Genomic DNA, 15,429 nt, shown 5'->3' on the forward strand with positions numbered 1-15,429 from the left:
CTTCAATTTAAAGCAGAAAGTTACTATTTGTCAATCTAAACTCCATTTTGAGATATTTGGAGGTTAATCTCGCTTGCGACAAAAACAAATTTCATCTGCGTAGTATTGATTTACAATGCAAATACTGTCCTGGGTTAACTGGCTAATTAATGTCATTTTAAGAAGCAAGGTCAAAACACTTGCAGCAAATTGCTTCTTGCTGCCAAAAAAAAAAAAAAAAAACTGTTTTGTTGATGGCAAAAATGTCATTAGAAGTGTTTGGCAGCATGCAGAGGATCCTTCTGGAAGGAAACATGCATGTTTACATCACTAAATGTAAAGAAACTTTTTAAAATGACCAATTATAGAATTAGGTGCATTTTCACCAATTCAGTGGAGACAAAAAGCGGTTTACTACATGTTCTTAGCTTGCCCCATCCAATTATAACAATAAGACGGGTAGTCCATGACTGTTTGTATTCTAAATCAATACTGCGCCAATTAAATTTGTTTTTGTCTTGAGAGAAATGATTAACCCCCAAACATCTCAAAACAAAGCCTCGGTTGAAAAATATCAAACGTCTTCTCCTCCAAGCTAGAGATTGTGTAGTCAAGTGTTCCAAGCCTTGGACACACAATAGGCTAAAAGTGAGTTTGGCTCTTTGGGGACCCTTAATTTTCTGTTTGTTTAAAAAAACCTACCCAACTGACATTCAAGGTAAGTGTTTTTTTCCAAGACAGGCACAAGAACCACCTTTGAATAAGATCAGGGGTCTCTGTGGTATCACCAGTTACTTTATCTCTTACTCATGCAGAAAGTACAGTTAACTCAAGGGCTAAGCTTCCATAAAATGGATGATTAGTCTGGGCCTTAAATAAATGTGTACAAGTATATTTCTTTCTGCTTCTCCCATTTTGCCTGGGGTTGCCACAATGAGTCTGTCATAGACTGTATGTTGACTTGCATGCAAGTTTGACTTTGGATGTCCTTCATGATGCAGCTCCAGATGTACATGGGGAGTAGACATGAGGAGGCTTGTACTAGAGAACCTCTGCACTTTTGCCTGCACAATAACCCAAGTTGTGTTTGCAAGCATTGCATTACTATAGTATGAGTCAGCTAGTAACATTCATGCACATGTGCATGTACGCACAATCACAACATCAACAAGAAGGGGTGACTCAGAGAAAACAACACTCAAGTAATGTAAAATAATTCTTTGTCATCCTGTGTTGCTATAATTTATGGATCTGTATGGGTTTAATATTTACAGATGCGTACTGCATTCACTTGATAAATTTATTTTTTTGTTTTTTCTGAGTAATTTATTTTTTGTCTGTTTTTTGGAATAATTATTTCTGTTTTTCTGAGTTTTTCTGTTTTTCAGAGGAATTTATTTTTATGGTTGTTTTTCAGAGTAATTTTTTCCTGATTTTCTGAATATGTTTTTCAGACCAATTTTTTTTTTCTGAGTTTAGAGAGCATTTGAAGACACATTCATTCATTGAGAGCTCGATTTGGTAACAAACATGACATTGTTCAGTTTAATCAAGTTTTACTTTGATCTGGGTTTAAGACACTGGGAGACTGTCCTGTCTTGAAGTCATATAGATGGTATTATCATTAATTTGTCAACTCTACGCAGGCACCTAAGGACTATGCGGCTGTTCAGAATAAAAGCACATTCAGATCTGCTAGACATAGCAGTTTTACTCCAGGATCAGTTGGACAGATATAGTATGCTCCATGGATACAGAATGATGCATTTGGAATGCATTCAGGCTGGCTACGTGATGACTCAAGAAAAAGTAAAAAAAAACCTAAACAAAACAAAACAAAACAAAAACTACAACAACAACAAAAAAAACCAAACCAAAAAATAAATTTATCAAGTGAATGCAATATGCTTCTGGAGACATTTGATCAGTTCTGTCCAAAATCAGAACATTTTACACACACACACACACACACACACACACACACACACACACACACACACACACACACACACACACACACACACACACCACACACACACACACCACACACACACACACACACACACACACACACACACACACACACACACACACACACACACACCATGTTTAATCCAAATTGGCTCCAATCTGTTGGAGTCGAACATTTATGGCCTTGAGTTTGACCTTTCAAATTGACCCTAAATTAAAGACCATGTAACCAATAGAAGTAAGATACATGTAGTAGTGTTTAATAGTGACCACAGGTGTATCTTTAATCAATTCCCCAGAATAGCAAGGGTGCAGTAAATCTCCCCTAAAAATAAGCATTGGGCCCAACTTTTGACCCTGAGAGAGGCCACAACACTTCCAAATTAAGACAACACTATTTAGTTTAAAATAAAATGTGCAATGATTAGGGATAAACAAAAATAATAGACGAAAAGCAGAAATCTGTGTTTTGTTGCTAGTACTTGTGTTGTTGCTATTTGCAACAGTTGTTTTTGCATTGCTAGAATGCCAGAATGGTTGGTGGTGCTATATAACAGTTGTTTTTTGTTCCATTGCTAAAAATTTGTGGATTTCTCATGGCATTAGCTTGACAAAATTTTTATATGAAAAAATAAAACAAAACAAAACAAATAAAATTTGAGAGCTACATTTTATAGCTGATGTTCCGCCACGCAAGCTTGTGTGCTTTACATTGGTTTCAATGGGACACTAATTTGTTTTTGGGCAAGGCACCTTTGTTAATGTCCTTTTCATTATGGGTACAGTCACCTCCTTAATGTGCACTCATTGACTGGCAAAGTTCCTGAAATTTGAACTTTCAATGCAATGTGCCTTGTAGAGTGTGATGTATTCCTCCATGCAAGACTTAAGAAGCACTTATTTTCCCTTTCGTATGGCTAGTGTACTGGCATAGAATGGTACTATGCTTTTTACCCTTTTAGATTAATTTTATTAGTAAACAGAGTTGGCCACGGCCTCAACTTTATCTAAAGTCTGGGTCCTTTAGTGAAGCTTAGGGTTAGTGGCCGGCGATCACCTTTGTATTTCTTCTGTTTTTCTTGTTGCTAAATGCTGATAAATTATACTGTATTTGTTGTCTTTCTGTCCCCTGATTCTGTTTTTTTCTCTCTGTTTAAGGTGCAGCTCCAGTCAGAGATGGGAGTGGGCGTTTTCCAGCGCAGGCCTCCTGTTTTGTGCACCAGCATGGACTCCCCAAATTTCCCCAAATTTCCTGCATAATTTCCTCTATTGTCTAGTGTGTCAGTAGCATGGCCCAAGCAGAGGGTCACCCCTTTAAGTCTGTCTGTTTGAGGTTTCTTCCTCAAATGAGGGAGGGAGTTTTTCCTTACCACTGTCGCCTGTGTCCTTGCTCTGGGAGTTGGTAAGGTTTGACCTTACAACTTTGTTGTGATTTGGCGCTATATAAATGACAATAAATTGAAATTGTCAAGGCACCTTGACACTTACACAAATTTGATCCCCGCACTGCCATACAATTCGTCGTGCCAATGCATCCCACTTTGTCCCACTTGACGCCACACTATATAAAATAATAATTTCATACCCGATGACGCATTTGCTCTCAGAATTTGGCTGAGAGCAGAATCACAGAGAAATTATCTACAGCTGCAGGTTGTCTCGTGCGAATCGTGTGGTGGAGAACACATTTGGAATCTTGTCTCAAAGGAAATTATTTATAACATACATAGTAATGAATTGGTAAAGCAGTTACATTTTCATTTCTTCTTATGAATTAGATAATGTATCTGTAAAGTTATGTTATGTTTATTATAGATGTAGCATCTCTTAATATTCTAATTTCAGGTTCAGGTGCCCTGCACGCAATTACATGCATTAAGATGCAGTAACACACAGTGACACCAAGTGCTTTCGAATAGGTTGCGCAATGTTCACAACTAGTTCACGCAAGTGGAACGAAATTAATGCATACCAGAAATTCTGAACATTTCAGAATTTTCTTTGCACAGCAAGATTGCATCCATGCAAGTGTCAAGGTGGCTTTACACACACACACACACACACACACACACACACACACACACACACACACACACCACACACACACCACACCACACACACACACACACACACACACACACACAGAGGAGGAGACAAATGCAAAAATATGTTTTACAGCACTAATGTCAACACAGCTTTAGTGTTGTAAAATAATAGTAATATAGACTTAAGTCTTGATAATATATTTTCTAACATACAATTAATATTTTAATATGTCCAGTCAGTAACAACGGCCTCCTCCACACTGTCTCTTAGCAACGTGTCCGTGCTGTACTTGATGTACTTATTTGTGAAATGCTGCCTTTTTTCTGGCAGCACGGGTGGAAGATGACCAAATGAATGAAATGATTGCTGTTTGACTGTTGTCTGTTTAGAAGTTGGCCAAACAATCATTAATATTGATGCTTAGCATTTGCGTTCACACAAAGCAAATGTTTTTTGCTGGAGAAGGCCATGAGAGCTTTAGTTGAATGCTGCAGAAGCACATCAAGGTCACACTCTTACAGTGCTGGAGGTGAACATAGAAGAACAGTGATGCTTCAAGCTGCTTATATGGATCTTTCATTTCATTAATCATATCTTGAATAATTTACATCACTCAAAATTCCCAATGCAGACTCTATTCTCCATCATAGTGAAAGCTATTACCCAAAGAGGCTCAGCATATATTAACCATCATAATTTGTTGGCTGGCTCATGATGATGTACCACTGTGGAGATCGAGGTCAAAGCATTATAGTTTTAAAGACAAAAAAATGTAAATGGAAGCTTCTAAAAACAAATCTGCCAGCTTACCTTTCTCACAGAAAGTTCCAGTAAAATTAAGCGGGCACTGACAGGAAGGTAACGCTCCACCGAGCATCTGATGACATGTTCCGCCGTGAAGACAACGACCGCCGTGGCACACCTGAGAGTCGTACGGAGAATATTTTGGAGCTGGTGTGGGAGTTGTCCCCTTCATGTTCAGCTTGGCAGGCAATAGAGTTGTCAGAACTGAAGAACTTTGAGAGCCTTGTCTGTCATACAATGGAAATCTGTAAAAGTGTGCAGAATATTTGAATCTGCAGGTTTTTTCCTTTTTCCTTGTGGTACATTTAACAGCAGTTATTCATACAATTCAGTTTTCAAAGCCTTAATTATCACTCATGGCCCCTTCACACATAGCACAAATGAGGCCGAATGGCGCACGAAGGAGGAATCAAACGGCATTTGTAAAACGTTGAGCTGCATTCAAACACCTCGTACAGCAGTCGGCACAGCCATTCAGTCACAGCACATGCACACCAGTCGGAAACCAAATCGAACAAGGGTTGAGATGAGTTCGCATCGCCACATGACTGCAGTCGCAACATTCGTACAGCAAGTCATACACAGCATTTGGCCACGTCAAATCCTGGCTGAAAGTTGCAGTCAAGCCAGCCTTCACACTACAGGGCGAATGAGGGCAAATGGTGCCTGAATGGCCAATCGACCCTCACTCGGCCAAAGTCCAAAGTCCTCCAACAGCAGTCACAGTGTACTTAAAACAGCTGGGCTCATTTGCACCACCAGCTCAAATGTAGCGCACATGACATGCAATCAAGGTGGGGTTGAGGTGGTGAAAGCTTGTAGGACGGGCGAGGAGCTGTCTCACCGGAGCCTGACTGTATCCAAGGCACTCTGAACGATGCCCCCACAACAGTCGAAACAGCCCAGATGGGGCTGGGAGACATATAGCAATGGACAGCCACCACAGACCACGGCTGAATGGCGTGGGTGGGCACTGATGAGGTGGATCGCACCTGCTTGACACAAGTCCCTGTCCCAAATGGGGGCCGGGTGCAACACGCATGCCCTTTGAGTGTGTTGTGTGTCCCCCACGAGCAACACGAATGACTATCAGGTGAGTCATGCCCCCCCCCCCCCCCGAGCAACACAAACGGCCATCAGGTGTGTCATGTGCCCCCCCGAGTGGCACTAATGGCGACCAATTTCACCAAATGCCATTAAATGCCACCCAAATGGTGTCTGAATTGACCGAATGCCAGCAAATGCCACACAAATGGTGTCCAACTTTGCCTAATCCGTAAATGTTCCAATTTAAAAAATACAGCGCAGTGTTCCAAAATCCATTTGTTTGTTGAATATCTTCTTCTTCTTCTTTGTCTTTTGGCTGTTCCCGTTAGGGGTCGCCACAGCAGATCAATCGTTTCCATCTCACCCTGTCCTCTGTATCTTCCTCTGTCACACCAACCACCTGCATGTCCTCTCTCAGCACATCCATGAACCTCCTCTTTGGTCTCCCTCTTCTCCTCCTGCCTGGTGGATCCATCATCAGCATCCTTCTCCCTATATACCCTGGGTCCCTCCTCTGCACATGTCCAAACCATCTCAATCTCGCCTCTCTGACTTTGTCTCCAAACCGTCCCACCTGAGCTGTCCCTCTGATATGTTCATTCCTAATCTTGTCCATTCTTGTCACTCCCAAAGAGAATCTCAACATCTTCAGCTCTGCCACCTCCAGTTCTGCCTCCTGTCTTTTTGTTAGTGCCACCGTCTCTAAACCATACAACATAACTACTGTTTTGTAAACCTTCCCCTTCACTCTTGCTGATATTCTTCGGTCACAAATCACTCCTGCCACCTTTCTCCACCCACTCCACCCTGCCTGCACTCTCTTCTTCACCTCTCTACCACACTCTCCATTACTTTGAACAGTTGAACCCCCAAATATTTAAACTCATCTACTTTCACCAGTTCTACTCCTTGTAACTGCACTATTCCACTGGGCTCCCTCTCATTCACACACATGTACTCAGTCTTGCTTCTACTGACTTTCATTCCCCTTCTCTCCAAAGCATATCTCCACTTCTTCAGACTAGACTCAACTTGCTCTCTACTCTCACTACAGATCACAATGTCATCTGCAAACATCATAGTCCATGGGGACTCCTGTCTGATCTCATCCGTCAACCTGTCCATCACCACTGCAAACAAGAAAGGACTCAGAGCTGATCCTTGGTGTAATCCCACCTCCACCTTGAATGAGTCTGTCATTCCGACTGCGCATCTCAACACTGTCACACTATTCTTGTACATGTCCTGCACTACCCTAACATATTTCTCTGCCACTCCAGACTTCCTCATACAATACCACAACTCTTCTCTTGGCACCCTATCATAAGCTTTTTCTAAGTCCACAAACACACAATGTAACTCTTTCTGTCCTTCTCTGTACTTTTCCAACAGTATTCTCAGAGCAAACATTGCATCTGTAGTGCTCTTTCTCGGCATGAAACAATATTGCTGCTCACAGATCTTCACCTGTTTTCTAAGCCTAGCTTCTACTACTCTTTCCCATAACTTCATGCTGTGGCTGATCAGCTTTATGCCTCTGTAGTTACTGCAGCTCTGCACATCACCCTTGTTTGTGAAAATAGGAACCAGCACACTTCGTCTCCACTCCTCAGGCATCCTCTCACTTTCCAAGATTTTATTAAACAATCTGGTTAGAAACTCTACTGCCATCTCTCCTAGACATTTCCATGCCTCCACTGGAATGTCATCTGGACCAACTGCCTTTCCACTCTTCATCCTCTTCATAGCAGCCCTCACTTATTCCTTGCTAATCTCTTGTACTTTCTGATTTACTCTCACCACATCATCCAGCCTTTTCTCTCACTCATTTTCTTTATTCATCAGCTCTTCAAAATATTCCCTCCACCTTCTCAGCACACACTCCTCACTTGTCAGCACATTGCCATTGCATCTTTTACCACCCTAACCTGCTGCACATCCTTTCCAGCTCTGTCCCTTTGTCTGGCCAATCGGTACAAGTCCTTTTCTCCTTCCTTACTATTCAACTTCTTGTACAGCTCGCAATATGCCTTTTCCTTTGCTTTTGCCACTTCTCTTTTCGCCTTACGCCGCATCTCCTTGTACTCCTGTCTACTTTCTTCATCTCTCCGACTATCCCAAAACTTTTTCGCCAACCTCTTTCTCCTTATGCTTTCCTGGACCTCTTCATTCCACCACCAAGTCTCCTTGTCTTCCTTCCACTGTCCAGATGTCATACCCAGTACTGCCCTAGCTGTCTCCCTCACCACATCTGCAGTACTTTTCCAGCTGTCCAAAATTGCTTCCCCTCCAACCATTGCTTCTCTCACCTGCTCGCTAAATTTCACACAACAGTCTTCCTCCTTCAGCTTCCACCATCTGATCCTTTGTTGAGCTCACTCTCTCATTTGTTGAATATATATATATATATATATATATATATATATATATATATATATATATATATATATATATATATATATATATATATGTGTGTGTGTGTGTGTGTGTGTGTGTGTGTGTGTGTGTGTGTGTGTGTAATAAACTGAAAACAAATACTGAACTTAAATGAACTGATAAAACAATGATGTTTTAGTATATAGAGACTTTACCTGCATCGGTCCACATTCCTGCTATTTCTGGCATCAGATGTGTAGAAGTCTCTCAGATTATTAATTTCAGTTATTTCAATGCAGCCAGTGTAGTTATGAAAAGGTTTAGCAGCCTGAGGGGATGAAAAAACAAACAAAGAACTTATTTAGATGCTTAAATTCTTTGTAAAACATCTATGCTACATTTAGCATTTTTGCATTAAAATTTAAAGATGTACGGCCTTTGTTTTTTGTAAGATTTAAGTCATAAAAGGATTGTCTTTGGCACAACTATAATTTTATTTATTAGCCTTTTAACAGGGGATTGATAATATGACATTACGAAAATTATCAAAATTTGGGTTATCTGGAAAAAAAATAATACAAAGTTGCTCTAAAGTGAAAAAAATTCAAAAGCACACTTCAGTAGTGACCCATACAGTCTGATAATAGTGACCATAGCAATGTCATAGATCATGAGTTGCATGAGGGATGCTGGGAAACACATGCCGACAGCCAATCACAGTAGAGAAAGGCACGGTGATGTCAACTGGCTGCTCGTCCAAACACATAAACAAAGATGGTGGAAAATGCTCCGAAACAGCTTATTTCTGTATAAATCGAACATGTTTCTCATACATTTAGTAAATATTAGTTACAAATAAACACTTCTAAATCTAAAAATACTATTTTTGTAACCAGATAACACCTCTGAAGTGATTTACAAGACATGTTAAATATATTAGCATGTGCACCTGTGTATGCGCACCACTCAAGGTCAAAATTAATTTCTGGTAACTTCAAAACCTCATGCATGTGCACAAACACATCCTTCTACAGATGCCATTAAAAAGAAAATAAAATATTTGTTATGGAATTCCCCCAGAAAATATGTTCTCTTCATTAAATTGAGCTGTAATTTTGCAACACATTTTAAAAGTAAACTAACCTCATAATGTTTAGATTTCAGTAGAAACTAAATTTTGCCAGTTTTGTGAAATTTGAAAGGCCGTACAGCTTTAACCAATATATTACATTTACATAATTGTCATTTTGGTCATATAATCTTGCAGTTTTGATACACAGCACAAAGACGTGAAACGAACCTTTACCTGACTGTACAGATACTGTTTTGGAAGACCTCCTACAAAGATGTGGTTTGTCCTTTTGATCATGTCTCCCAGCCAGTAAGTACTTGCTGTACTTTTGATTTTCTCATGACCAGAAAGCATAAGTTCTGCTTCACAGGGAGCAAGGTGCTGTCTAGGAGGGAGTGAGAACACTGATGTAAAAAGCTGAACAGATATGGGTATTCAAGTTGTTCAATGAAATGAAATATTACTCATAAGTCACAGCATTTCTCCTTTTCCAAGCACAACCATCCATGCTGTGAAACCATTACGACAGTACTTTATACTATCATAATGAAACTTAAGTCCCCTTGTCATAGATGCAGCAGGTAAAATAAGTATTTAACATACCCCCATTTTTCTCAGTAAATGCATTTCTAAAGGAGTTACTGACATGACATTTTCACCAGATGTCAGTAACAAGCCAAGTAATACATGCATACAAAGAAATCAACACAAATACGTACGTACAGAAAATAAATTATGTATAGTATTGTGAAATGACAGGAAAAAAGTATTGAAAACCTGAAGAAAGGGAGGTACATACAGGCATGGAAAGCCAAGAAACTAGCTGAAATCTATCAATAATTAGAAAGCAATCCTGCCCCTTGTCAGTGCAAATTAATATCAGCTAGTTCAGTCACAACTGATGGGCTATAAAAAGGTCTCTCATTACCAAGGTGTCACACAAGAAACAACTCATGATGGGTAAAAGCAAAGAGTTCTCTCAAGATCTTCACTGTTCTTTGCTGTTTTTCAACAGACGACTCTAGTAAATTTCATATAGTTGAAGGAAGGATGAATGGAAAAATGTACAGAGACATTCTTGATAACAATCTACCAGGATGATAAAGATGAAAAAAGGGTGGACATTTCAGCAAGACAAACACACAGCCAGGGAAACTCAGTTGATTTCAGAGAATGAAAATAAAGCTGCTAGAATGGCCCAGCCAATCACCTGACTTGAAGCCACTAGGAAATCTATGGAATGAACTAAGTTTAAGAACCTTCGGAACCTTCAAGATTTGACTGTTTGTGTGGAAGAATGGGGTAAACTCACAACTGCGCAATGTATGTAACTAGTTTCTACATACAGGAGGTCTTTTGACGCTGTCATTACAAACAAAGGCAGTTGTACAAAGTATTAAATAAATTACAGTAAGCGTGTTCAATAATTTTTTGCAGTGTCATTTCATTTTATTACAGCTTAATTTCTGTACTTATTTGTTTGGTTTCTTTCTATGTGTGGATTACTTGGGTTATTATTGACATGTGGTGAAAATTCCATGTCAACAGCAACTTTAGAAATATATTTACTGAGAAAAATGGTGATGTGTTCGATACTTATTTTTCCTGCTGTATATTATTGAGACTGTATGTATAATTTTGACCATGTGTGGATTAGAGAATATCCAAAATAAATTCAAACTTGTGCACCCAATTCTTGTTTTCAAAGTCCTTAATCAAACATTACACCCTGGCAAAAGAACAGTATATAAAAAAGTAATAATTAAAAGCCCAAAATGCCCATGACATGCTTGCCATTATGAATGTATGTAAACTTCTTGATGAGTGTATGTAAACTTCTGACCACAACTGTATATTCCATTTATGGGCATCTCTGATCTTCACATGCCACTTTATAGACTGTGACCTTCTATGCATATCTATGAAAGTGAGACAGGGCTTAAAACTGTATTTTGATTGAAAAACCATCTTGTCCCATTTGTCCCATTTAGAAAAAAAGGACTTGCTGTACACAAGGGATAAAAACATTTTAATGTAAAGGGTTCACTTTGATGGAATGGAAATATGTGATGCTAACCCTAACCCCTAACCCATATCCACCATGACCATAGCCATATGCAAAATGTAGATGAATGTACTCTGATGACAGGGAACAGAGAAAGCCAAACATGACCACAGATGCAAATATGACAAGTACAATGCTGTTATCTATAAAAAGGAGTTCCATGTCATTGATGAGAAAATAAAGCATTTGATCAGTTTAGACAACAAATTTGTGCTTGTATTGTCTAAACAATACAAGTAAACAAGTTTCTTATTTCTCCCGGAAAATAGGACATATTTTTATATTACTATCATTGAATGTGGGCAATACAGTGGATTAGTGGTTAGCACTGTTGCCTCACAGTGAGAAGGTCATGGGATCAATTCCCACCTGTGGCCTTTCTGTGTGGAGTTTGCATGTTCTCCCTATGTTTGTGTGGGTTCTCTCAAGGGTGCTCCGACTTCCTCCCACATCCAAAGACATGCAGGTTAGGTGGATTGGAAACTTTAAATTGTGTGCGGGTGTGAATGTGTTTGTTTATTTATATTTATTTATGTCCCTGCGAAAGACTAGCATCCTGTCCAGGGTGTACCCCACCTCACGCCCTATGACTGTTGGGATAGGCTCCAGCTCCACCGTGACTCCATCTTGGATAAGCGGTTGAAGATGAGTGCGTCTGAATATTACTGAAGACTGAGAAGTATCAACTGACAGGACCACATGACAGGACATTTTAGAATTTGATTTGTTATTTTGAAAAGCTGACATTTTCTGCAACCACTAAAACACCCTTGAAGCACATTTACATGAGCAGTGGGGAGGGCTATGACTATCTGGAGCAGATTTTGCAAAAACTGAATTGAATTTCTAATTAAAAACTTGAAAAAAATCTTATTTTGTATCATAAAGTATGGAGCTCTGGAATTGTCATCGCAAAATGCTTTGCATGTGGAGAGAATGTGCGCACGTTTTATTATATTGTGTAGACGTTTTATTATATTGTGCGCATGTTTTATTATATTGTGCTCTCGTTTTATAATATTGTGTGCACGTTTTGTTATATTGTGCGCACATTTTAAGCATTGTTTGAGTAAATGTCAGCTATTAGTCAGCAAACCAGGAGACAGTGTAATACATTTCCCTATTAGAAATGGATCTGGTCAGGTTATATCATCATGGTTTGAGCACACAAGGACATATAGAGAACTCCAGCTGCCCAGCATGACATCATCTGGAGTTTAAGCACATTAAAAAGGATGCTGAGGGCGAAGCGTCTCCCTGGCGTATGACAATTTAGGTCATATTATGGAGTACATATTTAAAAAAGACGTTTTTCTTTAATTGAGCCATCAAATTTTATTAATTCAAGGGCTCAATTAAAGGAAAACGTGTACACGTTTTATTAATTTGAGGGCCTAATTAAGGAAAACGTGCACACATTTTATTAATTTCAGGGCTCAATTAAAGGAAAACGTGCACACGTTTTATTAATTCGAGGGCCCAATTAAAGGACAACGTGCGCACTAATTATCAAAGCCAGGAAAACGTGTGTACGTTTTATTAATTTGAGAGCACGCTTTATTAATTTGAGAGCACGTTTTATTAATTCGAGGGCCCAATTAAAGGAAAACGTGCGCATATTTTATTAATTCGAGGGATCAATTAAAGGAAAACGTGCACGTTTTATTAATTCGAGGGCTCAATTAAAGGAAAACGTGTGCACAAATTATCATGGCCAGAAAAAATATCACTTTAAGTCACCTCTCCTGGGTTCCGTAAAAAAGGAAAGCTGAGAAGTGAAATATCCTTTGCTAACTGACATCTAAAAACTTTGCTCCTATTTATTTTTTTTTAAGTTTTTCCTTTATACTCTCGTCCTCTCTACCTTCATACCATTTCAGAACTGGCCTGCAACCACAATTCACAGATTTCAAAAACTGCTTCGGCACTTTGAAACAACAGGAGACGGCAGATAATTACCTAAGTGTAGATTCTGGACTAAGCATTGGCAGCTGGAGGGTACTCGTGCCACAGATGCGCCGTCTCCTCTCCGGCGTCTCCTGATACCCCCTCGTTCCCAAAGAGGAAGTTAGGAAGTCCGGGAAGCACTTCAGCCTGATTTGTTAAGACCAGTACTTCACAGGCTGTTGCATACGCTGCACACTCGAGGCGCTAACTCCAAGCAGGGTTAGGCCTTTCTCAAGAGCCGGTGTGGAGAAGCGGTTAATTTAGGAGCAGTCTGCCAGAGCGGACTGGCCAGCAGCCAGAGGGCACTGTGCTCACTGTCCTTGAGAAGTCAGCCCCACTGGGTTTCTATTTAACATATTGAAAAGCGTCTTTGACGGGAAGATATATTAAAAGTCTATAATGAGTTAGGCGTTGACGTTGAGGATGGCCGCGGTGTTGTAGCTCTGGGTCAAATCAGACAAAGATGGACGAACTCGGCTGGCAGACAATTACAAAGAATTTGCTATGTGACACCGGGAACCATTTTTCCACCCTCCCAGCCCCCTAGTTATGACAGCTCTCTTTCTTTTCGCGTCTCTAAGGGGTTGAAACAGAACATTATGATTGATTCATACTGCTGTTGTATTTTTCTCGCAGGAAAAAAAAAAACAGGGGCGGAGTTTTGCCCTCCCTTAAACCCAATACGCCTTCTTGGATGCACTCACATATTTAGGGCACTGCTGCTTTCTGCAGAGGAACACGGCCAAACCTCCTCAGTTATATTTGTTTCAAGGAAATAATTCACCCACCTTTGGCAGTGTACGGTCATAAATATTAATCTGTCCTAAAAATTTTCCCTTCACACAGCCTTCAAGTTGACAGTCCTCAAATGTTTCAGACGTTTAAAAAAAAAATCACATTTTCTCAAACTTCAGCTGAAGCTGGTTAACTTGTCTTTTTTGTGCCATGTTAAAAGTCTCCGCTTTCTCTTTAAATGCAAAATAAACACATTTGGTATGACTTAATCATCAGTCGGTTTGCTCGGGCTTCCGGCTCATTCATAATAAACTTTGTTCCGTGATCTTTTTCATGTCAGAAAATAATGGAGAGGGCTGGCAGCAGGATCGCACATAGGCTTAGGAATAATGACTACAGGGGGCATAGCCTCGATCTAAATCATTTACACATTGATTTTGTGCTCTACCCTTGCTTGTTAATCTATTTGTAATGAAAAACTGCAAATGAAGACTTAAGAGCAGCCAATAAAACATAACCAGTGATCAGTAATGCATTTTAATAAGACCCGTCTGATGTGTGCCATCAAAATGTAAGCCCATGTGACCATTTGCAATACATTCTAAAAGCGCAGGCTGGTGATTCAACTCTCTCTTTATCATTATTCCTGACAGTCGCTTGTGCTTCCCTGGTATTACTTACAGGCACTGTGTGCATTAAAACAAAAAAAACAAAAAAATGCCTCACTCCAAATGAGTGGATAACTGGGGATCAGGGTAATACCACCTGAGGTGCTCACACTATTTCAACACATTGTGCACATTACTAAGACCTAAGTAGCTTAACACTGTGAATGTGCTGCTTTCTTTTGTTCCCCCCCGCCTCCCCTCATTTTTATTTAAAAAAAAAATGCATTCTTGCCTGAAGCAGAGTCTGACCTTCTCCATATGAGTTCATCTTTCTTGATTCACCATTTAGGCAAAACAAAATAAAAAATTTTAACTGACAAAACATGCTTTTAACACTGGTGTTACATTTTAGTTCCAGTTTTATAATAACCCGCCTTGTAACCAGTGGGTTGTAGGTTCAATCCCCTGAGCAGATAGGAAAATGTGGGTGAGAGAATAGTTCTGGTTTCATTCTCATTACCATGATCAAGGTGCCTTTCTGCAAGGTCCTTCATCCCCAAGTTGCTCCAGATGGGCAGTTGAGCACCTTGCATGTCAGCATCTTGACACCGGAGTACGAGTGTGTGAATGTGAATGGGTGAACGTGAAGTACTTTGAGCATGTGATGGATGGAAAAAGCATGCCAGAAATGCAGTCCATTTACCATTTGGAGCCTCTGCCAAGTAGCAACTTGCCCTTCAATCATAGTAATTCAAACTCATATTCCAACCCTTAGATGA

At 39.8% G+C, this 15,429-nt stretch overlaps 1 protein-coding gene across 1 annotated transcript in view; it reads right to left on the reverse strand.

Moving 5' to 3' along the window:
* Positions 1–15,429, reverse strand: part of eys (eyes shut homolog) — a 251,241-nt gene that overhangs the window by 202,917 nt on the left and 32,895 nt on the right. The window contains exons 7-9 of the mRNA XM_034185116.1: positions 9,530–9,680; positions 8,439–8,551; positions 4,807–5,045 (exon numbers count right to left, since the gene is read on the reverse strand). Coding sequence (XP_034041007.1) covers positions 4,807–5,045; positions 8,439–8,551; positions 9,530–9,680 — 503 coding nt within the window. The remainder of the gene's footprint in view (positions 1–4,806; positions 5,046–8,438; positions 8,552–9,529; positions 9,681–15,429) is intronic.

Source organism: Thalassophryne amazonica, chromosome 13, assembly GCF_902500255.1.
Source record: "Thalassophryne amazonica chromosome 13, fThaAma1.1, whole genome shotgun sequence".
NCBI lineage: Eukaryota > Metazoa > Chordata > Actinopteri > Batrachoidiformes > Batrachoididae > Thalassophryne > Thalassophryne amazonica.